The following is a 26,216-nucleotide window of genomic DNA, read 5'->3' as shown; positions in this document are numbered from 1 at the left end:
TTTTGGTTCAACGCTGTTGGAGCTTAAATCGTAGCTTAAGGGGTTAATATTCAAAATAAATCTCCAGCAAGAGCAGATAAAAATAGATAATGGAAAACCAAAAGCAGAAAAGGAAAATGGTAAATCGGACTTACGTATAAGGCTATAAGTAGGGGACACCGCGCTAATTAAACAGGAGGCCAGGTTCGCGAAATCGGCGGACCCTTGTAGCGACGGTATCGTAATTGCTTAGAGGAAGTGTTGGAAGGGTCGAAGGGGGGACACGGTGCTTTCAAGAGGCCGTTTAGAAGGCCGTAGCCGCGGTCATGGAAGGCTGAGGCTTCGATCGCTGGTTCTCGGGGGAGCGATGAACGAAATGTCAGCCCAACAGCGGAACCAACCTGGCAAATTGAATATCCTAACCCCATCCTCCCTTCCTCGTTCTGACACCTTCTCGTCGCTGCCACCTTCGCAGACGTTTTCGTTTTTCCGTGCCATTTTCCTGTCGGTTCTCGATCGATTTGGCGTGCTTCGTTTCGCATCGATTTTTGGGCCTCTCGGATGTCTGTCGGTACACAAACCGAAAATATTAGGCGCGAAATAGAGCTCTGTCTTGTTAATTTCTTAGAATTTGGTGGTTCATTCCGAATCGTACATTATTTATTCGAATAACGAATTAACAGTAATTAATAGTTACTCGAAAGTATCCACAGCACGAATGAAAAGAATTTCAGAGTTACTCCTACTAATTTTGCCTGATTTTGACCCTTTGCCTTCGACGAAATTTTTGCTAGAGTGATATACGAATAATTTTATATATCGAAGATCGAATATCGTGAATAGAGCTCCGAGCTTCGTACACCTGCTACTCCCAACATAAACTCTGACACTCGTACTCTCTCGACTTCGATTAATCATAGAGAAGCGTGACTTCCGATTCATTACTCATTTCAATAAACGAACCATCAACGATCTGTGCACCAGGGATTGAATTCTGCTGAGAAAAAAAAGACTACGGAACTCTCTCCTATACCTAATACTCAATCGCGTCATCCCGCGTTAACCCGAGACCTACTTGCGCTAAATGTCACTCGGATATTCACGGCACGTGTTGTTGGACGCGTATTATTTATAACAATCGCGAGCACGGTGCATCGTGGGACGAAACGGGACACATCGGTGTCGGTGTTCGACAACGATGCGTCTAGGATAATGGAATCGCGTGGATTGGACTGTGTTCAGGGACAGCCGGCGAGTGTATCGACGTTGCGTTAGAAGGGATTTGAGAGAAGCGGTTCGTTCGACGCTTCGACGTAGAAATTTTCAGCGAGGCTGTCTAACGTTGAGTTATAGACAACACGCGATACGGGCTGGCTTCGCTAGTCTTCTCCGGCGTCCTCACTGCGCACCTCAACTATACATCGATGTCTCGACACGGGCTGCCATTGTGGTCGAACAATGTTACCGCCGTGCAGTCGAGTACTTCGATTTGCCGCTCGCACGGCTCTCTCAGGACTGTCCGACTTCGTCCGGACAACGCAAAAAGTGAACAATTGCATTTTTCTTTCTCTTCTTTCTGGACAGTCGCGACCAGCGTTTCTCTCATCCTTTCGGTGACGTATACTTTCGAATGTGTCGCGTGTGCGCCGGGTACTACGTCACCTGTGATGTCCCCCCACGGTGAACACTTTTCGAAGTACAGAATACAAGTATTGGCCCCTCAGAAAACATTGCACGTTCCGGTACCATAATTCGTCCAGGGGGATCACGGGGGTGTCAGGAGTCGAGGAGTAAGGTCATCTTTGTGATTTATCTTTGAACTCGGTAATTATATCTTTATTATGATTTACTATTTGAGAATTAATTCCTAAAGGGTGAAATGTAAAAGAATTGTTAAGGAATATTAATTTTATTTAATGTTATTCGTAGTTGAAATTGATCGCCCGTCGTTGTTTACCCATTGAAGCATCCGAGAGACGAAATATCAGCGGTATCGTGAGCTGTAGCTGTGAAAGTATTCTACGACTTGGTGGTTATTCTTTCCAATTACAAAACAAAACACTGAGAATGTATTTTTAAACAGTTACACTTTTCTTAAATGTATAAAAAGATGTTTTAATTTTTTCGATAGTGATCGGTTATCTGTTAAACGACGCATTTGATTAAGCAAACGATCGTTAGTAATCCATTTTCAAGAATGTCCTTTATAATGATTGTGTTTAAAATCGCATGGTATAAAATAAATAAAAATAGTGGCTTTAGAACGGTGATATCGCTATTACAATAGAATCCACTTTTAGATATAAACATCTGTTGGATAGAATCGCGATTGATGATCGGTACGACTTTTTATTATAATGAAGACATCTCTACTCTAATAAGCTGATAAGGTGTTTAAGGATTCTGAAACAGTCCTAATCCCCCCAAAATTTGTACTGAACATTATCAGAAAATGGCGTAACATCGTGTTAAAAACTGTCACAAATTGGCTTGTCTTTTTCGGAGAAGTGAAGTGTCAATGTCACATCGCAAACGAACACTAGCCTTGTATAAATAATTCTCACTAGGTTGTAGTTGTTTTTTTTTGTACATACGCCAAAAGTGTTTACAATTATACGAACAACATTTTTGTTAGAAATTATTTATTTTTTGATGGAGTATTACAAAAGTATGCATTTCAAATAATTATTTATCGATAGGCTGCGAAGCGTTTCCAAAAATTGCAGTCCAACTAGGTAGAGTTTCACCATCATTGTCGATTTCAATCCAATTATCAACATTTCTACCTCTATCTTATTTTATACACTGGTATATTGTATAGATAAAATAACTTTTCTTTAGAAAACTTTTCTTAGAGTATACTAACACTTTATTGCTGGAATTAAAATCATTTTCAAGCTCCTCTATCCAAACTCATAAAATTTGTATTTGTTTGTCAGAACCAAAATATTGAAATTTGATTTTAAAAGTCCATGTTATATCACTGGATATTTTAATCGCTCCATTGGTAATGTTCAACTGTCGAGGCAATTGTCCGTACGTTCCATAGACAATGAGTTTCCGCAGTAATAAAGCAACGTCACGTCAGAGGCGACTTACGACCGTTAAGGGTTAATAATATTGGAAGGTTCAGAACGTCGCAAGTTGTCCAACTAGAGGCCAATCTCTATTTTCAGAGCCCTTTCGGATGTAGCACGCTAGCAGATTTATTGAGCGCGTCGTACTCGGATCCTGCGGATGCGGGAAGCTTACCCGAGGAATTGGACCCGTTTCCGGAACTGCAGCTCGGCAATCCTCAAGGTGTCCCAACCGCCGACGAGTCGGCACAGTCCCAGCAAGCCGTGCATCACCAACAACCGCCACAACCGCCTCCATCTGCAGCTCCTCTTCCCGAAGACGTCCAAGCTGATTCGCTTAGGTATTCCCTCGTTTTACTTTATTAAAGCTTCTGATTTTCTAAAGGGAAATGCATAAGTCGTAATCAAATTATTACTTAAAATATTAATAATACTCACTCTAAAAGTAGATAAACGTTACAAATACTTGTAACGTTTCCTTATGAAAACAAAATGATTTCTTCTTTCTATATAAATACTATCATTGTTAATACGAAAACTACGAATTCTTCGTTACGAACCAATGGGGAGCATAGTCGAGCATAATTTCCTATCGTTGATAAAGTACCTGTTTGGAAAGATATTTATCCAAAAATAATTACCACGTAACACAGTTAGGCTCAAGCTTAGTCTTCAACCCCTCGCTGTCCTACGTCGAGTGAGACTCGACAGAACTGAAACCAGAAAATTTGGATTGCCAGGGGTTAACGTAACAGCTCAGGGCTCACAGTCTTTCTAAGTTTGAGATTCGAATTCGTAGATGTTATCGGTCGCTTGAACGAAGACGTAGCTGATGATCGTCTTCGACAGAGATTGATAAAAATCACGACTGACATTTCGTTCGTCGGTCGATGGGTTAACGGTGCATTGACATTTAATCCCGATCCGTCTGACGTAGCTCAACACCCTTGCCGAGCTTCCAAGAGACCTACACAGCTCCCCGGTATACTAGACAGGAACTTCAAGTCCTCGGCATTAAGATGGACGAGGACTGTTACGACAACCCGGTGTATCCATGCGGCACGGGTCACTATCCCACCGAGTTCTCGCCCACGATGCCCTACCACGATCACCAGCAACAGCCTCAGCAGCAGCCGCACCATCATCATCATCATCACCCCCACCAGCAACAGCAACCACCTCCCCAGCCGCAACACCACCACCATCATCACCAGGGTTACTTTGCCACGGAGACGGCGCCCACGCCGACAACGGCGGTTCCGTCTCCGTTGAATCATCGGCAGGATTCGCCATACGGTGCAGCTGTAAGCGTCCCCATGGTCTACGGACCACCACCGGCCATAACTGGCGGTGCTACCCCCGTGGCACCTACAGATCTCTGCCCCAACGTCGACAACGTCGTCGTCAGGACGTCACGAGCGCGACGAGCGTCTTTGCCCACGCAAAGGTTAGAGTCCGTCAGGTAAGAAGTGTATATATTTTTTATAATGACTGTTTCTTTGTCTCTTTATGTTGAATAATCTTTGGTAGGCGTACCCTTAAGGGGTTAGGTCTAGTCAGTGGCGCGAAATAATGGTTACTTTAAATCATTTTTTTTTACAATAATTTAATATATTTTATAAAAAAAATAATACTAAGTTATTATACAATGTCTTAACTTTATTCGACAAAGGTTTCAAAATAAAATATTTATTGTAGACAGAGTTATTGGCGTATTTGTTGAACTCTGTTCCACAACTAGTTCTTTGCGGTGACCATCATAACTTTTTACTGGTTCATGTAAAATCAGTCCGACAAACATAAACTATTAGTTTAACAGTTAATCTAGTAATTAATCGAAGCCCTTTCTTTCTTTTTTTTTTTTTTTTTTGAAAATTAGGAAAATGACGGCCTCTGATCATTTACTTACACATTTTCAAGGAAAAATGGGCATGTTTATTGTTTATACAAATTGAATTTTTCATCGAAACAAAAAATCCTTCGGTCAATAACTACTTTTTTATACCTAGAATAAAGTTTATGAATTTCATTCAAATATATCGAGTGATTCTTGAATCACAGTGGTCACCGACTATGAAAACATAGTTTTTAAAAAAAACAGGTTTAAAGTTGTAAACATAGTAGTAGTTACCTTCAGTTACCTGTTATCGAGTCCAAGAGCTCTTTAGTAATTTTCGGATATCTCGAAAACTATTCATCGGATTAACTTGAAAGAATATTTACAAGATATCACACTTCAAGAAACTGGAAAAAAAATGAATTTTTTCAAAGTCCTGGCTAGAACTAACCTTTTAAGAAAAATAATTTTTACGCCTAGAATGAATGGTAGGTTTAAAATGATGCGAGGAAAATATGTTTGATTAGATATCAAACTCTGATGATCGTTGCGTTGATAGAAAAAACTATTTGATAAAAGTAAACAGTTATTTTTATTACACGCCATTTTACGTGAACGTTACGCCTGACAATCACTGTACGATTTATGATAGGAACGTCATATTAATAAAGGATTAAACTCGTTACTATAATTGCAGTTGAAATGTTTGAGACACATTCATTACGCTAATGTGAACTCTACTTCGTCGTTCTTATAATGGATGACGATGTCGAGTTTAACCGGGTCATACGCTAATCGTTTCTTACGTCAAATGCGATTTCTATTTCCTCGTTTCAGCAATTTAATCAATTAAGCACGACGTTGTTTTGCTACTTTGCTCCAATCCATAGGACTTTTTGTCATACGTCTAACTCTCGCGTCTTAACGAACAATTTATTTTCACACGATAAATTATGTGCTAATATAAATAATTGTGCCGTTTTTTGTGTTCTTTGATTTTATCGAATGTCCCAAAGGTAGAATAGAGGTAGAAAATGCATATCATATCAGCATAATTTTTATTTTAATACTTATAAATTTCACTCTTCCGGAAGATAGAAACCTTGACATATTCATTTAAACAATAGTATTCATGGTTTCTCAAACATTATCGTAAGCCAATTTAATAACAACTTCCATACGTTGTTGCCGTATTGTTGTTTATCTATTAAAAGTATATTATTTCTTACAGCTATGATAATTTTGTGTTATATCTTAGGATAATCGTTTAGGTCAAAAACGTGTATATCTTTTTCTATTATCATCTTCCATATAAGATCCCATTTTTTTCGAAAACCTATATTCATACTGGTATTGTTTTTGGTATTCCTATTGTAGAAATGGTAGGTTAAGATATTTACTTTTGAGTAATTCATAAGAGTAATAATAAGTTTACCAACTCACAAATTTACATTGTTATTAGCTCTACATATTAAGACATCATTAAGGACATTATCAGATAAATTATACTGCAATGATGAAAATACATATTTAAGAGATGAGAATAGTATCTCTACACTAACTTGAGTTGGTAGAACTGCCAAAGATACTTCAGCTAATGAATACAATTTAGTGTAGGTGTATTAGTTTTTTATTTATGCCAAAATTCTAAAGCATTTTCTTTCGAATCTAAACGAGGATACAATAGGATACTTACAATATCTATAATAATATATGAATAGAGTTGTATCTTTTATTGCCCAATTCTCTTATCATTTTCACAATTGCGACTTAGTCTTTTCAAATTGTAATCAAGTAGGAAAACCAAAAAACTTACCAGTAAATACAAGTAAATATACCAGTATGACGTCATACTATATTTACAATACTAGCATTTTATGTTACAATATAGGTCTCCAGTTTTGATTAAACAAAATCGTTTCTACTATCGACAGTAGTAGCAGCACAGAATCCCTAAAAGCACGTGGCGGCAGTGGGACCGGAAGTTCAGTGAGCTCTCCCTCGTCCGGAAGCGGAGCAAGCAATGAGCGAGCGCCTCCTAGCCCGAGTCAACTGTGCGCTGTTTGCGGGGACACGGCGGCGTGTCAACATTATGGTGTGCGTACGTGCGAAGGTTGCAAGGGCTTCTTTAAGAGGACCGTGCAGAAGGCCTCGAAGTACGTGTGCCTCGCCGAGAAAGCTTGCCCTGTTGACAAACGTCGACGGAATCGTTGCCAATTTTGTCGCTTCCAGAAGTGCCTGATGGTCGGCATGGTCAAGGAGGTGGGTGACAGACTTCACATCTAATCATTAGTCCTAGCCAGTGCCCCTACATCAAAGATTCTATTAAGAAAAAAGGAACAAACAAGTTATTGATATTTCATACTCATCGAATAAAAATTAGTGTATCAAAGATAAAATAAAGTGCGATACTTGATACTGAACAAATCAAAACTTAATTGTTCTATAGAATAAAGTCATCGTTCTCCTCGAAACTATTCAAGTCAAGTGACATTAGTATATTAATGATCGTTGAAGATTATTGCTTTACTTGCTTGGTGTTTGACAAGACAAGCATGCACCATCGTCAGACTACAAATGCTTATGCACTTATGAAAAGAGTAAATGTGCAAAAATGCAAACGATATTAGATATACATATAGATAATATACATGTTAAGATATTTAGAAATTAAGACATACTATTCGATCTAAGACATCATCCATGAAAGTACGAACCTGCACAAACATTCGCATTTCAACCATCGCTATATTTTAGAGTTAAGAACTATTAGATAATTATTGTTTCGCAGGTGGTCAGGACAGACTCCTTGAAGGGCCGCAGGGGTAGGTTACCCTCGAAGCCGAAATCACCACAGGAGTCACCTCCTAGCCCACCAGTTTCCTTGATCACCGCTTTGGTGCGCGCACACTTGGACACCACGCCTGATCAGGCTAGCCTAGATTACTCGCAGTATAGGCAACCTAGACCAGGCGATCTACCGATCACCGAAGCGGAGAAAACGCAACAGTTCTACAATCTTCTCACCACCTCCATCGACGTGATTCGAAATTTCGCGGACAAAATACCTGGCTTCACGGACCTACTTCGGGAGGACCAGGTATGTAGTGATCATTCCTTCTCTTAAAGAGGGAGAGGGAAAGCCAACTTGGACGCGTGAAAATCATAAGAATATTCAACAAGTCTCATTTCGAAAACAATTGAATGGAAGATTTGTTTGCTGACGTTTATCATACATATACTCGTATATTGAAACAATAATTTTTATTTAGATTTTTTAAGTGAAATAGCGATGTTGGATTCATTACACAAATCTTTTACGAATAACTGAAACCTGAAATGAAAGACCAGGTCATTTAAAAAGTCTAAACAAAAGTTATTTGTTTATTATTCAATATATGTATAATAAACTTCAGCAAACAGATCTTGTATTAAGTGAATTATTTTCTAGAAAAAAATTGTTCAACGTAGCTGTGATTTTCACTCGTCCAAGGTGGCTTTCAAAAATGTAAATTCCATTCGATTCTAACCATTACTACCAAATAAATTGGTTCACACCGTTCGACTAGAGTAGCGAGGTACTAGAACGCCTACATTTTCTACACAAATTAACAGTTTTCAAAAATGTATATTAATCATTCTGTATCGCCAGAAAAATTCCCAAACATCAGTATCTCTTCTCAATCCTAAAAGTTTATTACGTATCGACCTCTAGACAACATACACAAGGAAGCTCTCGTTATAGAGATCAATAGCTTGTACATTTTATAAAAGGTCAATCTTGGCGAGCCGACGACTTGTTTAATCGACAGTCTGATTAACCGGTTGTCAAGTAGTACCCTTGAGGTTCTCCTGAGACTAGTACTTTATCGTTAAAAGTAAACGCAGGTCGAAAGTGTAATTAAAACACGATCGGAGAAATTCGAAGACTTCCCAAGTCTGGATTAAATCGTTCACTGGCGATGTACCTTGTTCTAGGAGTTACTTTTCCAATCGGCAAGTCTGGAACTCTTCGTTCTGCGGTTGGCGTACCGTACAAAACCAGAAGACACCAAGTTGACGTTTTGCAACGGCGTGGTCCTCGCGCTGGAGCAATGTCAACGCAGCTTCGGCGATTGGCTTCACAGCATTCTCGAGTTCTGCAAAGCTCTTCACGTTCTCGACGTAGACATTAGCGCTTTTGCCTGTCTCTGTGCTCTCACCCTCATTACTGGTAAGTTTTTTTTTAAGTCATTATCTCCGTCTTATCCAATGCGCTTCCGATTACACTTATTTTTCCGTCGTACTGAAAATTGATAGATTATTAATCTGGTTAGATGTGTAAAGAGATTAGCCATCTTTCGTAATCCTCGATATATGCGTTGGTCTATTTGTGGGTTTACCTATACAAATGAAATTATTAATTGCGCTCTCGAGGAGAGCTTTATTCCTTTGTTGTTCGTGATAATAAAATAAGCGTGTAAGAATTAGAAAGAAAGACCTACGGATAAAAAAAAATTTGTTATTACGCAACGTTTCGATTTCCTTTTGAAACTGTTTCGGGTAAAAATATAATAGAAACCGTTATATTCGAGTAACTTTTTCATTCAATTTAGCACTTGCTCGAATTCTCGCCAATATATATACTATATTTTAATTTTATTAGTTCTTTTTTTTTTTTCTAAATAAAAAGTATATGTACGAAGATATCGACCATTCGATTAGCTTTCGTTCTGTATTTTCACAGTCTGACGGTTTCCTATTACGCGTAGCCGTCTGCGAGATAAATTATTTACCCATTGATTGGCTAGTTATCGATACGACGACGAAAGAAACCGCGATCGTCAGTGGCTCGCACGCGATACGTCCCCGTGATTTTCCGCGCGCGTTTTACGTGCGTGCGCCTTTTCGGGCGTTATCCAGCTGCAGGAAGTCAATTGCACGCAACCATCGATCTACTGGTTCGGTAGGAAATAAATTAGGGAACAAGTCCTGTTGTGAGCTCGTTTCGTATAGACCTAAGTGGTTACGACAGGATGACATGAAAGATTGAAGAATCGTGGAGCTTACAGAAATTAGTTTTCAAGACGAGAACGCAATTTTATGTAGTACTTCTCTATTGCCTAAACGTATATAGTACAATGAACTACGATTCTATTAAACTTTGTCCAAATACTTTGATAACATACATAAGAACTAAGTTCGTGGTTATGTAACCTTGTCTTAGACGCGTTTGATCATTCTGAATTGAGCTGTATAAACCTTTCTCACTTTTTCAATCGCAATTCGCTTTACGCGATGAACTTATAAATATTTTTCTATATCTATCGACCATTTTATTGTACGAAGCTTGATCCGTTCACCGGTGATATATTAAGAACTGTACTCGTGCCTTTTTGTCAGTTATTATGTTCAATTTAAACAACCTTTTTTTTTAGAAACAAAAATTTTGATTAAAAGATATTCATCTTTATTAACTCTAAACTTAACAGTTAACGAATAGTTTCGCTTCGTTTGTCGTCAAACTTACATAGTGTAATATCGACAACATCGCCAGCCTCTACTAGGTTCATAATTGTGTACCCAAGATACTATCGGTGTTTGGACGCAATTACCACCAAGGTATGTTGCGTGTAACATTTTCTATTTTTTCTCGATCGACTCGACCCTTGGTGATTTAGATAAGGACGTTACAGCCCTTTATCGAGAGTGTTACAAGAAGGCAAACCTGACTGTGCAGCAGGCATATTAACCTTAAGTAAATTTGTTGAGAGTCAAAGCGAAGCTATTCTCAATTGCTTAGAGTTAATAAACGTCAACACGTTTAGTTAGAATTCTACGTTCTTCTATATATTGTCATTAAAAGTATCTAAAATAACGAAGTTAACTTTCCAAATCAAATCTCCAAAACGCATCCACTTGTAAAAGGAACATATACACCTCATCATGTCCCCTTTAATTTATACAACTTTGGTATAAAAAAAAATTAGTTTATACATCGCATACTCTAAGAATTGATCAAGGTGTACAAATTGCATGGACCACTCTGTATACGTTTTTTTAGTTCGAACGATTATCGACTCAAGCGACAGTTATAAAAACAAAATCTGTTTCACTGAACCTCAAAGCAGTGGCCTTCTTATTACGTCTTCGTGAAATTATACAGAATCTCCTCGAAAGAGCATATGCAACCTGTTGGCCGCGGGACCCCATCTCCATCCTATACTAATCCTACAAGTGCAAAATACTGACGAGAACCACCGTTCCTGTTTTGCAATTGCAGAAAGGTACGGCCTGAAGGAGCCTCATCGCATGGAGCAGCTGCAAATGAAAATCATCTCGTCCCTACGCGACCACGTGACCTACAACGCCGAAGCGCAGAGGAAAGCGCACTACCTGTCCCGGCTGTTGGGAAAACTACCAGAACTGAGGAGTCTGTCGGTGCAGGGCCTCCAGCGTATCTTCTACCTGAAACTGGAGGACCTGGTGCCGGCGCCGCCGCTGATCGAGACGATGTTCGTCGGTAGTCTGCCGTTCTAACTCGCCTCGCCGAGCCAAGCCTAAGAAGGCTGTCGTCGCGTAGGACAATTCACTCGCGAGATCCGTGCGGTCGCGTACACGATTAAGTTTCCTTAGTTCTAAACGTACACGTAGTCTCTACTATCTTCGTTGCGTGTATCCTCACATGGTTTATCACGAGTGTCGTAATCGTCGTCCCACGTGTCGGCTCCGATCGAACACGTACGCGGACACTTTCGACGCTCGACACCCCCAAGGGCTGAGAGATACTTGGACGTTCGATGTATGCGTGTGTGCATGGATGTTGAATTCAGACAAAATTCCCTCAACGTATGGACGAGTGAACGGCGTTCACTAAACGCGTGGATGAATGACTTCGTGATGTGTCGGAAGAGAGGGGGAAGGGGAGGGGGGACAAATGTTACTATCGTTACTACTACTACTATTACCGCTATTACTACTTAAATACTGTACGATGTAATGACTATTCTTGCTATCGAGAGCGCAGACACCCGAGCAGTCGATGGTCGTCCCGGATTCACGGCGAATCCTCGTGGTCTAGAACAGGAAACCAGCGACGAAACGAACGACGGATCATCCTCGTGTACGAGATAATCGAGACAACCGAGGGTGCCCAATCATGGAGTGTTCACTAAGCTGGCGATTCGACTAACGGCTACGTTATATATTTCCCCCAAAACGTGCACAAAAAGGAGCAAAAAAAAAAAAAAAGAAGAAGCAGCATACACAAATTTTTATCACTTTTCTACCTACTTTGTATAAATTGCCGCGTCAACGAACACCCAAAGTTTCTCTCGTCGCTGGTGCGTTCTAATCCTCGACGATCCGCCGTGAAAACGAACTCTCATCTTACGGTGAATAAATGTACTTATCCGTCGGCGAGGAGGAAGAAATGCATTGAGGATTCGCAACATATCAGAGCAACGACGGAAGAGCGAAACACGAGGACGGCAGGGAAGACGAGTTCCCGCTTAAACGTGACGCTCTTCCTCGTTGACAGTTTAGACGTAGAACGTGACTTTGATCACACTCGAACGTCGCGATGATGCTAAAGAACCGTCGTATCCTTTCCATTCCCGATCCCCGTAGGTGTCCGTTACTCGTTCGGAGACGCGTGTCCCTAAGCTTTGGAGGCTAATTGGTGCTCTGACCCAATCCCATCCCCGCCCGGCCAGCCCCCCCGTTGATCGCATGGAATTTAGTATCATTGAAAACGTGTGAGTGTCTTCCAAGTCACGCCGGTCGGGATGGACCCGGCCTCCGATTACCACTACTCTTGCGTTAATGTGATTTTAGACAGCTAAGGGAAAGGGAGAGTGAAACGGGGCCCAGGCTCAGCCGATCTGTTGGCAGCTCGCTGACGCACGATGCGATGGGACAACGCTGGGCGAAACGTAACCACCGGTATCGTGGTTACCGATCAATCATGATTAATGTTTACCGAATGTTCAGATACGATTAGCTCCGAAAGATTGCAAACCACCCGCATTTATCGCAAAAGTAATCGCAAAGTAAGCGCCGCCCAACCTTGATCGTCCTGTGCCCATCGTCGTCGGTGAGTGGCAACGGCTCCGCAACGGGCCCGGCATAAAGTTACCTATTACGTTATGACATTTATTTTTAATCAAACTAACGTAGAAAGTCCTATTTATACGTATATCGCGCCGCTACTACTACTTATATTATTACTTACTACTTACTACTACTATTACTTATTACTTACCGCTAGGCGTTACGATCTTACGGCGATTATCGCCGCTACTACCACTGTTACCATCTGCTACCTTCTTACCACCACCTTGTGTTACCATTCGTCTGCTAATGCGTAAGAAATCACCGTCAACGTTAAGCACTCCTCTGCCGCCGCAGTTTCTCCGGTACGGTAGTGTCTCGGATATCGATAGAATTCGTTGCTCGGATTCGCGATCAGGTCTCATCCCCGCCACTGTTTATATTTCTACAGGTCAAACCGCGACAAAAAGATCCGAAACTGGTCGAAAAACTTGGTCCCATCGTATCTCCGTTCATCGTCCTCTTCGACTCCGTTTGAGATCGACAAGAAATTCTCTACCCATGCTTCGCATATAGATATAATCGATGGTTTTTCATGTTCTATGCCATGCTACTGTATCACGAATCCGATTGACACCGAGAACAGAGAAACAAATTGAGGCTGTAAACGGTTCGAGGTTACTCGGCGAACCACGTATCCGGCTATCCTTATCCTCGATCCTCGATTTCTGGATGGATCTCCAGAACGGGTCTCCGGTCAACTCGACCCTTCGTCAATGACACTTTCCTCTTTTGCGTGTATGTTACTCGTCGATCCGTTAAACTACAACCCCAGTAAACCGATCCAACCGATACAGCGTTATACGAGATAATCCGAGATCATCACAGCGTTAACTTAGCGTGCACCTAATCGGACAAAGGCTCCGCGTGATCACGACGCGGGGTTTATCTTAAGAAGCGACGGAGACACGTTTAAATACATGTATGTGCACAATAGGTGTAAAATAATTACGTGTGTATACGTTAGTCTAATGCCGTGTATATCTGCAAATGTTCGACGCTTCGCTGTGAACATCTCCTGGCTCGAGGTAGCGATCCTTGGATCGACGACCTCGAGCCCGAAGCCGTTCTTCATCGATCTCTGCGCAAAACATGGTTCCTCTGGAAAATCGATCCATTTTGTTTCTTTTTTATACTGTTCTTTCGGTGCTGTGTCTCGCGTAGAAACGATCCAATTGATAGTCTTCGCGACCTCTCGTTACAGAAGAATACACGGAGAAAAGAACGATCAGCGTCCAGCTCCATTTATCGAGCGACGAGGCTAGGAAATTCAATTTTTTTTTCAAATAGGGGAACATTTCGATCGAAAACTTGTAATCGAGTTGAGCGACGAATGCTTTTCTCCGTGCGAACGAGCTTAATTGGCAAACGATGTCTGTGAGAACGTTTGCGAATAGATGCGATCGAGCCCCCTTAAAGATCGAGAGGGTCAATTACTTTTTGTAGGTCCATAATATATTATACAAAACTCTGTTCTGAGGAAAGAGTAATATTTTTGGAACATGCTAAGATAAGATCCGGATCTAACATGTAGGCTCATCGGATCAGCTTCCACTTTAGATGTGACGTTATGAATTATTAAAACAGTTATCTTTCGTTTGATAATTTGTTAACTATTTAACCAAATTCTTCTTCAATTTCTCTTAAATTTGATTTCTCATTCATTTTTACAAATTTTGTCATAGAACTGTGTTATAAAAAACTTTTTAACATTACACATATAATTTATATTTCCAATTGAACAATATTTTGTTATATATGTATATACAGGGTGTCCCAAAAATGTTGTAACACATTGAAAGGGGTGGTTCGGAAGGGGATTTGAAACAACTTTTTCCTTAGCGAAAATGTTGTCCGAGGTTTGGTTAAGGAGATATTAACGGAAAACCACTACCAATCAGAGCGCGCGTATACCGTTGGAGCGGCCGTGGTAGCGAAGGCTACAAGCTAAGCGGCCGCGTCCAATGTCCTTCGACGCACGTAAGGTGCTTGTTCGCGTACAAGCGCGGCCGCTTAGCACATAACCTTCGCTACCGCGACCGCTCCAACGGTATCCGCGCGCTCTGATTGGTCAGTGTTTTCCGTTAATATCTCCTCAACGAAGCCTCGGACAACATTTTCGCTAAGGAAAAAGTTGTTTCAAATCACCTCCCGAACCACCCCTTTCAATGTGTTACAACATTTTTGGGACACCCTGTATATTAAAATATCGTTAAATTGATTTGTATATATTATTCAATATATTTACATATAGCCATACATTATACGATGTATATATGTATATGGTGGTCCACGTAACTTGCACATCTAGATTAATTTCTAAAATACAAGCTACCTTTCCACTTAGAATTTCACGTTCTTCAATACGTTGGCAAAAAAATTGTAGCATTCCATTTAATATAACAAAATTAATCTTAAAATCTCTGAAGTACCTTCACATATAAAATAAAAATATGCACTACATAACGTATCCCTTCAAATCATGTAACATCTTCATAAAACACTTTTTCATACAATGCATACTTTAGGAGTTGATCAAGGTGTGCAAATTGCGTGGATCACTCTGGATGTATAATAATGGGACTCCTACCGATGAGTCCAAGTAGTAGATCCCAATCGAAATGCATTAATATTGGCGTTTGTGTCAAAACTATGAACCAAATCATGAACCGATCGTTAAAGCAACAAAATGTCTTAACTATTTTATTTTGTTAATTTGAGGTCCCTGTAAGTGCAAGGCGCGGGCCAAACGGTCCTGCCGACTCACCCTGTGATAGTGCTTGGATACGATCGCAGGTGTTCGAAAAAAAAAATGAACAAAATACCCGGCAGCAAGGTACAAGAAATTTCGAAAGGGTCGCACGAACGCGTCTCCCTTTTCGAACGAAATTAGGACAGCGCAGTGGAAACGAACGGTTGCACGGAATTTCTACTATCGTTCGCTCGGCTGCAATGATCGGTGACGATTAATTTTTAATTATCGGCAAACGTTTCGGCGCGTTGTAAAAATAGACAAAAGACCGATCGTTTCCACCGCGTGTATAGAAGAGCTAATCGAGTCCGGAGGAGATTCGGAAGGCAGCAGGAATTCGTCAAGTAAAACGGTGCTATTAGGCTAATTGTGATCAACGAGCAGCGAACAAAGAGGAGGGGTATTTTTGTTCCTATTACTTAAGGAAATTAAAGGAAGTGTCGCGACACGTTTCTGATCCCCTATTGGAGTGGAAACAATTAACTCGTGATTGACGTGTTCTGGTTCTGATTCTGTCGGACCTACTCCGGACTCGATCGCCAATTAGCGATGTATTATTTTCTACGACATGTATAATTCGCGCGCGCACCTTCCCGATCCAGGAAGGGGAATTATATAAATATGAGAAAAGAAAAAAAGACAAAGCGAGAGCATAGGGTTAGGAAGAGACAGAGAGGGAGAGAAAGGGAAATTTCGGATCATTCATGACTGTAGAAATATCACAATACGAGGAACGAGGTTGTCCGAATGTTGTTGTTACCAATTTAATTGTCATCGTCTGTAACGAGCAAACGGCCAATTCCGTTAGGTGTACTATCCTACTTCCCTCGATGTAACAATAAATGTTCAATCAACGGATGATTCCATTACTTTTTTTTTTCGAAGGTCTCTTTGTCTTCTTCTGTTAATAAATTATTTCTTTCGATCAACTGTCGCACACGCGCACCTGTCGCATTCGAATTTTCGAGCTCGAAGTCAGAGCTCGTTCCCTCTCCGTCCACTGATAACGGAAGCGTTATCGAACGCGTTCGAAGATCGTTTTCCTCGATAGGAGTGATCGCATCTAGTGCAAAATATACCATCCAGAGATTCAGAGTTTCTCTATTGTTCCCTATGATTTCACCCACCTGATCGGCCTTTTTTTTGAATATTGTCGAACGTTAGTGACGGAAAAGGACCGTGGAGCAGCGGATTCTCGTCTTCGTACGGACATTTCTACAACGATCGATCCGTATTCTGCCCTACGAATATCTGCGGATACAGCATAATAATAAAATGCACGATTACAGGCACACACACGTACCTACGCGTCGAAGGTGGTAGACGTTGCACCGTTGAAAGTGAATTTATATAAATTTATATACGACGAGTGTATCCGCCCGACGTGCTGGCAAGCGACGGTCATCGACCACGCGGGACGAACTCGTTGAGTGAACCCGCGCGTCGAGCACTCGTTTATCGAAATAATATCGATCGATGCAATAATTTAAGCATGCATTTCTACGAAGGGGTCCGGAACGCGACAGGAGAAAGGGACAGAAGAAACTGAGAGGCGGAATTAATTGCGGTGACGCAATCAGAAATCCCAAACCGAGGGGAGAGATAAAATTTTGCTACATCTATGTTTACGAATAAAAGTAATTACCTTTCTATCATGTAAAAATCAATTTTCGAATAAAAAAAAAAGCAACAAGATACGAGATTTTTTCTTGTTTACATTTAGTAACAATCTGTACAATTTGTTGTGTAACCAAATAAATCTGATGTTATTCAACAGAAACAATGAAAACATCGGTCCTTAACGGATAAACCAAAGAATTGAGAGAAATTTTGTATGTTTGCTGAATATTAAAAAAGAATATTTGTAATTCTTTCCCAAGCAAGGGGCAGGTGCCGCTCATGTTCCCCTTTCTGGTTGCGCCGCCAATTAATGGATAAATAATGTCGATCGATTTATCGACGTATTGACGGCCGTACAATTGAAAAGGAGGTGTGAATCGAAAATCGACTGCTAGGCTCGCCGATGATTTTTACCGATCAGTCGCCTTGCAAACTTACATTCGGCGACGACAATAAAAAAGGAATTTGCGAGGGAAGTTTCCCGATCACCGGCCTTTTCACCCCTACGACCGTCGATATCCAGCAACGTTAGACGTTTCTTAAATATTGTAAAATATTCTACTCAAGTTGTTTACACCGTGCGCACATTCACGAAACATTCTTTCCGTGGCCTGATTCTCTGTAATTCTGTGCCGAGCCACACACAGTTCCCTCTCGCTTGAATAATATATAATATTATAAAATATAATATATATATATAAAAATATATAAATATAACGTTTAATATAAATATAAATAAATGAAGAATTATATATATTTGTATATATATACATATATATATATATGTACGTATATACATATACATACATACGTATATACATACTTTCGATATGCGAACAAGAAAGCAGTTCAAAGGCATGACGTGAGAGAAAACATTATGACCATTATATTTTATAAATAAAAAAATTGACATGTGATATAGATGGTAAGGCACGCGGACGATGCGTTGCGATGCATTACGAAAGCAAATGTATTCTGTATATCGTTTCATTAAATCTATTAAAATAACCGATGATCTACTTCGATTCTGTTCGAGTACCCCGTGTTCCTCACGACATTATAACCCTCTTTATAGTTTGTATACAACGCAACAGGTATTCAAACAATTATCGACAGAATCCAACGGTTGTCAAGGGTCCTGCGATTTTACATAACGCGCACCTGGTGCTTAATTCCAGATCTGGTACCTGAAGTCTTCAAAGTGTTTGTAGTTTAACCGTGCTATACTACGTATCACGATCGATAATTTTCTTTTTAACTTTATTCTACGTGGGGATTGCTAAAATCTGGCACACGGTTGACAAAAATTGTATTGTTATTCAGTATTTTTAAATTAAATACAAACAGTCACGTGCGAGTCTTCATATATTTATTTATCTGCATTCCTTCAGCAAATAATATACAAAAAAATTAAATTATCAAAAAAGGAAACTATTTAAATTGAGTAGAATTTGTGAACTGAAAAAATACACATTTTTAAATTAATAATACAAAGTTATATAGAAATCTCGGTCATATTTTTGTACGGTATATACATTCTGAAGAATTCCTTAATTAAATAGAAAAAATTCACGCAATAAGGAGTGTGATACATTGGTATCTTATACGTATATTTTTAATTTCATTGAAACGCAAACTCTTAAATAACCCAATTTAAATGTACATGGATTTAGGTTACTTTCAAAATAAACGGCACATATATTGATTACAGCAAAACAGCGAATTGAAACTTTGAATAAAAGTCAAACCGCACAGCCGATTTCGCATATAGCATTGAAAATTTACAGATGTAAGTTACGTAACAATTTTGAATACGCAATAATAAATTTATTTTCAAAAATCAATTGGTTTATAAAACTATGATTAAACAAAACGAACAAAAATCATGTACAAAAATTAGAAGCAGTTCTTTCTTTTTGGACCGTGTTGAATCGAAACTCTTAAAAAACGACTGTATAAAAAGAGAACTGAGTGTACGTACATACTAGACTTCCGCAATCTAAAAAAACAATAAGAATAAATAATTTCTCGAACAAGAATGTCGCGTTTTTCGGGATGACGAAACACCAATAGTCTTCGTCACGTGCGAACGGGATTGTGCGAACGCGATTGTGCGAGTGTGATTCGCGTAACGTGTGTGCAGCTGCGAAGCAGTGGGATCATTTCAAAATTCGCCGGCATAACGGTCTCTCGTAGCACGCAGGCGCGGGAGCTCTGGCACCGGGCGCAGATGGCGTTCGCAGTCCCTGATGCGCGTGCGTGAAACAAATTCGCACAACGCACAGACAAAGTAGTCCGCGCTTGAAGAGACACGACGATCGTTTACGAGAACCGTGTGACTCGTGACAGCGTTATTGCCATATTCACGCGATTCATTCTGACCGCCGTGGATTCGAGTGTATTCGTTGATCGGTGGCGTACATCGTTGCTCTTATATAGCCTTTCGTTTCGTCGATTAAGTAGTACCGTCCATACATCGTAGAGGCGTGGGAATATCAAAGGGCGCGGGTATTATTACGCCGCACGTTGTGGAAGGAAGCAGAAACCGAGCACTGGGCAGGAAGTGGGAAGAAGGGGGGTACGTCGTCAGCCAGTTGATTCGGTGGCGGCTACATGTGGATGTCCGCCGGTCGTGACAAGGAGACATTTCCTATCAGAGCATAAAGGATACGTATCGCAACGATAATCAATAGCCGAAAACAGCCGTAATCATGCAGATGGATTCAACGACGGTGCAACTGATCCAGGTTCTCGAGAGGACCGTCTCGTCAGGTGAGTCGTTTGATTTATCCGATTCAGGTTGGCGACATCATGGAATCGAGACTAATTTTTCTCGGTCCGCTTCATTCGCCTTGACCTTGCTTTCGAATTGTTTTGCGAATGATACTATTACCGGTCGTCAACGAATGTTCTTCACCTTTTTCACGACCTTGCTCGTAAAAGTAAGGTTCCACCGCGTGCGCGTCTCTTTTATGCTTCGTCCGGTGTATTCGTGTATCTCTCGGTATCTTTGTTGGTTCGAGTCTCCATTGTTTTTTCGAGAATTTCTGGACATCGTTGCGTTAGTATTTTATCGGGGTATCTTGTTCGCATTTTAATATGTCGCATTGAGCTCCATTTGACTGTTGCTAAGGGGCTTTGTTCGCGGTCGGAAAATTATTGTCCTATGTGACGGTTATTCGTACTGCATGTCCCCGATGTCGGTTAGCACGGTGAGTACGAATGCATCATGCCTTTCTAACCTCTATCGTCGAATTAAGCGGTGTGACATTTGCGAGCCAATCAGCTCGATCGATGGTGTTAATTATGTTCATTTTCGTTGGCGATTTCAGACAAAAATGAACTGGAAGCAGCTCAGAATTTTTTGGAGCAAGCAGCACAAACTAATCTCGTAAGTTACCTGGTCGTTTTGGTAGAAGTTTCTAGATTGGTTTGGAATATAGCTTTTGAAGATTATATTTAATTTTACATTATTATAGCATGAGTTCATGCAAAGACTCAGCGAAGTGCTGGTTACTGCCACTGCTAGTCCTCTTGCCCGTATGGCTGCGGGTCTTCAGCTCAAAAATCAACTTACGTCCAAAGATGCCCAATTGAAGTACCAATATCAGCAACGCTGGCTTGCAATTCCTGCAGAAATCAGGGAATTTGTCAAGAAAAATGTAAGAAATTTATTTTTTCACTCACAATGTTGTATAAATGCAATTTTATTATACCTATCGATTTAAAATATGACATTTACTACTAGTCTGGCATACATGTGACGTGCCATTCCCTTTTGAAAGCTTGATGTCGCATATGTGATTGCACTAATTGTCTATTTTGTATTTGTCTAAACAAATAAAGTAATAATTATAGACTAATGTTTCATTATGCATGACAATACATTTAGAATATTCTGTTAACTTATATAATATGTAATATATGCGTATAATTAAAAGCATCAATTATAATAAATGGAATTACTATGTATATAACAGGATTTAGCAGATGATTAATAGTAGCACACACGTTAAAGTAATTGCATTTTATTGGTTTATTGATAGATTTTGGTAGCACTTGGGACAGAGAACAATAGGCCAAGTTCTGCAGCACAATGTGTTGCATACGTTGCAGTTGCTGAATTGCCTGTTGGTCAGTGGACCGATATTATTCATCTCCTAGTCACCTATGTTGAAAATCCCAACAACACAGAAAGAATGAAAGAAGCAACGCTTGAAGCCATTGGTTACATTTGTCAAGAAATAGAGAGCGATGTTTTGGTACCTCAGTCTAATGAAATTCTCACAGCAATTATTCATGGCATGAAAGGTTCTAGTACTTCGGATCATGTTCGTCTTGCAGCTACAAGCGCTCTCTATAACTCTTTAGAATTTACCAAAGGAAATTTTGAAATAGGGGTTAGTATTATTCGAAACATTGTCTACAATTTTTAGATTGTAACAGAAATTTCTAAGTTTAATTCTTTCCATGTGCAGACGGAAAGAAATTTCATCATGGAAGTGGTTTGTGGAGCAACGCAGTCTTACAATACCCAAGTTAAAGTAGCTGCTTTACAGTGTCTTGTAAAAATTATGTCTTTATATTATCAATACATGGAGCCGTACATGGCTCCTGCGTTATTTCCTATAACCTTGGAAGCCATGAAGTCTAATATTGATGAAGTTGCACTGCAAGGAATTGAATTTTGGTCAAACGTATCAGACGAAGAAGTAGATTTGTCCATGGAAGAAGGGGAAGCTTCCGATGGAGGTCGGCCACCGGTTAAAGTATCGAGGCATTACGCGAAGGGAGCTTTGCAGTACCTAGTACCTGTATTGATGAAGAAACTCGCTAAACAAGAAGAATTCGACGACGAAGATGATTGGAATCCTTCTAAAGCAGCTGGAGTGTGTTTAATGTTACTGTCTTCTTGCTGCGAGGAAGCTATCGTTCCATATGTTCTTCCATTCGTAAAGGACAACATTAGGAGTGCCGATTGGAGGTATCGAGATGCTGCTTTGATGGCTTTCGGATCGATCCTTAGTGGTTTGGATCCTGCCACCGTGAAACCATTAGTAGAACAAGCTATGCCAACGCTCATCGAACTGATGTACGACAGTAGCGTCGCTGTGCGAGATACAGCTGCATGGACATTTGGTCGAATTTGTGAGATTGTACCTGAAGCAGCTATCAACGAAACATACTTTAAAACTTTGCTAGAAGCTTTGATAAACGGTTTGAAGGCAGAACCTCGTGTCGCAGCGAACGTTTGTTGGGCGTTTACCGGACTCGCGGAAGCCAGTTATGAGGCTGCAGCAGCGACTACCGACGATACACAGCCCCCAGAGACATATTGCATGTCTCAATATTTCGATTTCATCATTCAGATATTGTTAGAAACAACGGATCGTCGGGACGGCGCTCAAGCTAATTTGAGGTATGCTGCATACGAAGCTTTAATGGAAATGGTCAAGAACTCCCCGCGCGATTGTTATGTAACCGTACAGAAAACGACAATGGTAATCTTAGAGAGGTTGCAGCAGGTACTCCAAATGGAAACTCATATCCAAACTCATTCCGATCGAGCCGAATACAACGATCTGCAGTCGTTGCTATGTGCTACATTACAATCTGTATTGCGTAAAGTCACACCGGATGACGCTCCGCAAATATCAGACGTGATAATGACTGCGTTGTTATCCATGTTCAATTCGAACTCTTGCAAAGCTGAAGGCGTACAGGAGGACGCGCTCTTGGCTGTTTCGACTCTAGTCGAAGTATTAGGAGAAGGTTTTCTCAAGTACATGGATGCGTTCAAACCGTATCTCTGTCTCGGTTTGAAGAATCATGCAGAGTATCAAGTCTGTTGCGCAACTGTGGGCCTCACCGGCGATATTTGTCGAGCCTTAAAGAACAAGATGCTACCTTACTGCGATGAGATCATGACGCTTTTGCTCGAGAACCTTGGAAATAATACGGTTCATCGTTCCGTAAAACCTCAAATCTTCTCAGTTTTCGGTGACATCGCTCTAAGCATCGGGCCAGACTTCAAGAAATATTTGGACGTGGTGTTGCAGACATTAGCACAGGCTTCTCAAGCGAATGTCGACAGGAACGATTACGATATGATCGATTACTTGAACGAGCTGCGCGAGGGTGTTCTCGAGGCTTACACCGGTATAGTGCAAGGCCTTCGCGGTGATGTTGCGAATCCTTGTCCAGACGCTGCGGTTGCTCTTGTGGAGCCACATGTACCCTTTATCATTCAGTTCATCACTACGATAGCTCAGGATCGTGAACATTCTGAAGGGAACATATCAGCCTCGGTGGGTCTACTCGGTGATTTAGTCACCGTCTTCGGGGCAAAACTGTTGCCAATAGTAGAGACTGAACCACTTACCGAGTTATTAACCAAGGCCAGACGATCGCGCACGCAGAAGACGAAAACCTTAGCGAGCTGGGCAGCCAAAGAGATTCGGAAGCTCAAGACTGCTGCTAACTCCATGTCCAGTTGGTGAGTATATTTTCCATCATTTTACTACCCTTTTCTTTTCTTACATTATACCATTTTCCGTGTGAACGATGTGCGATGAATGTACTTAGACATCTTTTACTTGTATCGATTCACTCATCCTCTGCTATGCCATTTTTCACATAATAGTGCAATAATGTCTCGCTTTTTTATCAAATCTGCGTTAGAGATATCTGATTGTTTCTTTAGCTCGAGCGACCAGGAACAACATAATTAAAAATCCGTTAGCTAAATTTTAAAGCGCACGTTTATCGGTGACAACTACTAATGCGGACTAAGAATCTTTTTTATTTTTCATTGTATAATCAATATCTTCGTGAAAATATTATCAATATTATCTTAATAATTGAAACTTTTGCGGAAATAATTTGAATACATTACGATTACAAGTAATTCAATACATATTACCGTTATCCTATCATTTGTTTCTTTTTTATCTTTTAATCTCTTACATTGCCAACTGTTTAACGATGTACGTAATCAAACCGTAATTTCCAATTTTGAAACAAAAAACTTTCAACGTACATGACACGTCATTTTAGCGCAAGAGTTTAAACAGACATCACATTTCTGGAAAATACTAAAGAACAAGAGAGTTATGCAAAATCTGTGTATGTTGCAACAGTGCTGAAAAATTGTATAAATTCAGGGGTGTCCCACCATTCTAATCGGAGTGTTCTAGCCGGTTTGTGTCAGATCACTTCCGAAAACAAATTCCCGTTCGACTCTCGGTCCATGGCAACTAACGATCCCGATTTTTGATCAGGAAGCGAGACGTTAGTGTACTCAACATTCCGCCATTCTTATATCTGCAATCCGTCCATTGAGTAAATCCATTCGAAAGAAATTTTCAATGGTACATTAGGTCGGAAATGCAAGAAAGAGGATGTACAGACGCAAAATACCGAAGGAGATACACAGAAATAGGTGTTGACGGAATATCGGGGACAACGTAGCAAATTACTTTTTTGTTGCTCCTTTATCCGTCCGTTTTCTGATAAACGCGTATGCATACACCGCGTGTATCGACAGAAAGCCCATCTATAACAAAAAATAAAAAAAGCATAATATACCACCGGTGAGCGACGGTTATTGATATTTGGCTCGCTTTTGTTGCTTACAGATCATCCCATGGTTGTACTGTCGTGCAATTTGATTTGACTAGAAACCTATCAAACACAATACAAAGACAACAAGATTGGATGGTGCGGATGCGAGTTGATGGATGTGCGTGAGCGTTCCGAAGCGATGATGATGATGATGATGGGGTGATGAGTCTGCACGTGTCCCTGTCTGGCGACGGTATTCCGAGTACCGGCGCCGAGCGCCAGCCCATGGTCGAGAAAAAAGATACCTGTCTGCCTGCCGGATGCCGAGAACCACGGATGATAAGGAGTGCAAGTGGATGTTGCCGATGAATGAGCGCCAAGGCCAAGAAGCCTGCCGAGATGTTCCGGTGATGCAAGTATGCCTGATAACGAGCCTGAAGCTTCTACCCGCGTGATTGAGAAGTTGAACCTGAGGAAAGTACGACTTCGACGGACGGTGGAATCGTGGCCAGTGAGAAAGGAGTGTGGAAGAGAAAAGAATGAACGGAAGAAGACGCGAGAGAATGAGACTCACCAGAATGCAACAGGGAGATCACGAGAGACTGCAGAGCTGAGAATGTTGAATCAGTTGAACGGGAGAATGTTTTTTTTTCTTAATTGTATGTATGTGTGAGATAGATAGAAAGAAAGAGAAAGTGGTACAAATAAAATCGTTGTCACTGTGAAAGGACGTTCGAGTCTGTGAGAGAGCAATTATGTTCCAATTCGTTGCGAAGCTCTAGCCCTCCTACAGCTTTGTCAACGATGCGTGTCCGATTTTTATTTCGATTTCTTGCTCAACGATTGCATCGCTCGTTGGGGAAATCAAAAAAGTGTCATTGCCGTATGATCGTTGGCGTGATTCGTAGTCTAAATGAACGAAACAAATGGTTGTCGGGGAAACTACCGACGATCGTCGCTGATGCGCGAGTGAGCGGGTGCAGTAAGGAGAGAAAGGGAGATAAAGAGCGCTAGGGATTATCGAATGATTGAAAATGATCGGGAAAATTCGAAGAAACTTGGTGTCCCCTGGTCCGATCGTGCTGCGCGAGAATCTAAATGATCAGTTGTAGTATGATGATGTGTATGTTAATTTCTCCCCCTCCGTATGTGAATGTCCGTTGCTGTTGATTCATTAAAATTAATATTTTGCTGGTATAAGTTATTGAGTTGTACCGAAGTCCTCATCCGGCCTGAAAAAGTTCGTGAACAAGAAAATGGGAAAATTAAAAAGATGATGCAAAAGACGATCGAATGA

The 26,216-nt window shown here is 40.7% G+C and overlaps 2 protein-coding genes across 6 annotated transcripts in view; both read left to right on the top strand.

Annotated features, from left to right (window-relative positions):
• LOC128878868 (probable nuclear hormone receptor HR38) overlaps positions 1-12,129 on the top strand; it is a 99,359-nt gene extending 87,230 nt beyond the window's left edge. For 3 of the 4 annotated variants that reach the window (XM_054127457.1, XM_054127459.1, XM_054127460.1), the window contains exons 3-8: positions 3,156-3,397; positions 3,994-4,518; positions 6,828-7,155; positions 7,685-7,993; positions 8,872-9,106; positions 11,156-12,129. In XM_054127457.1, the coding sequence (XP_053983432.1) occupies positions 3,156-3,397; positions 3,994-4,518; positions 6,828-7,155; positions 7,685-7,993; positions 8,872-9,106; positions 11,156-11,412 (1,896 nt within the window). In that variant the 3' untranslated portion in view covers positions 11,413-12,129. The remainder of the gene's footprint in view (positions 1-3,155; positions 3,398-3,993; positions 4,519-6,827; positions 7,156-7,684; positions 7,994-8,871; positions 9,107-11,155) is intronic. The other variant, XM_054127458.1, reaches the window with a different exon arrangement.
• Positions 12,130-19,656: 7,527 nt separating this feature from the next.
• LOC128878867 (importin subunit beta-1) lies at positions 19,657-26,163 on the top strand. Of its 2 annotated transcripts, XM_054127456.1 has the most exons (6): positions 19,659-20,128; positions 20,689-20,747; positions 20,836-21,018; positions 21,403-21,756; positions 21,835-23,852; positions 24,994-26,163. In XM_054127456.1, coding segments are annotated over exons 1-6 (2,676 nt in total). In that variant the 5' UTR covers positions 19,659-20,067; the 3' UTR covers positions 24,995-26,163. The 2 variants fall into 2 exon arrangements, with proteins under 2 accessions (XP_053983430.1, XP_053983431.1); XM_054127455.1 differs by lacking the exon at positions 24,994-26,163 and having other exon boundaries at positions 19,657-20,128; positions 21,835-23,856.
• The last annotated feature ends 53 nt before the right edge of the window (positions 26,164-26,216 follow it).

The sequence above is a fragment of the Hylaeus volcanicus genome, chromosome 6 (genome assembly GCF_026283585.1).
Source record: "Hylaeus volcanicus isolate JK05 chromosome 6, UHH_iyHylVolc1.0_haploid, whole genome shotgun sequence".
Classification (NCBI taxonomy): domain Eukaryota; kingdom Metazoa; phylum Arthropoda; class Insecta; order Hymenoptera; family Colletidae; genus Hylaeus; species Hylaeus volcanicus.
This window is presented reverse-complemented; position numbering and strand designations above follow the sequence as displayed.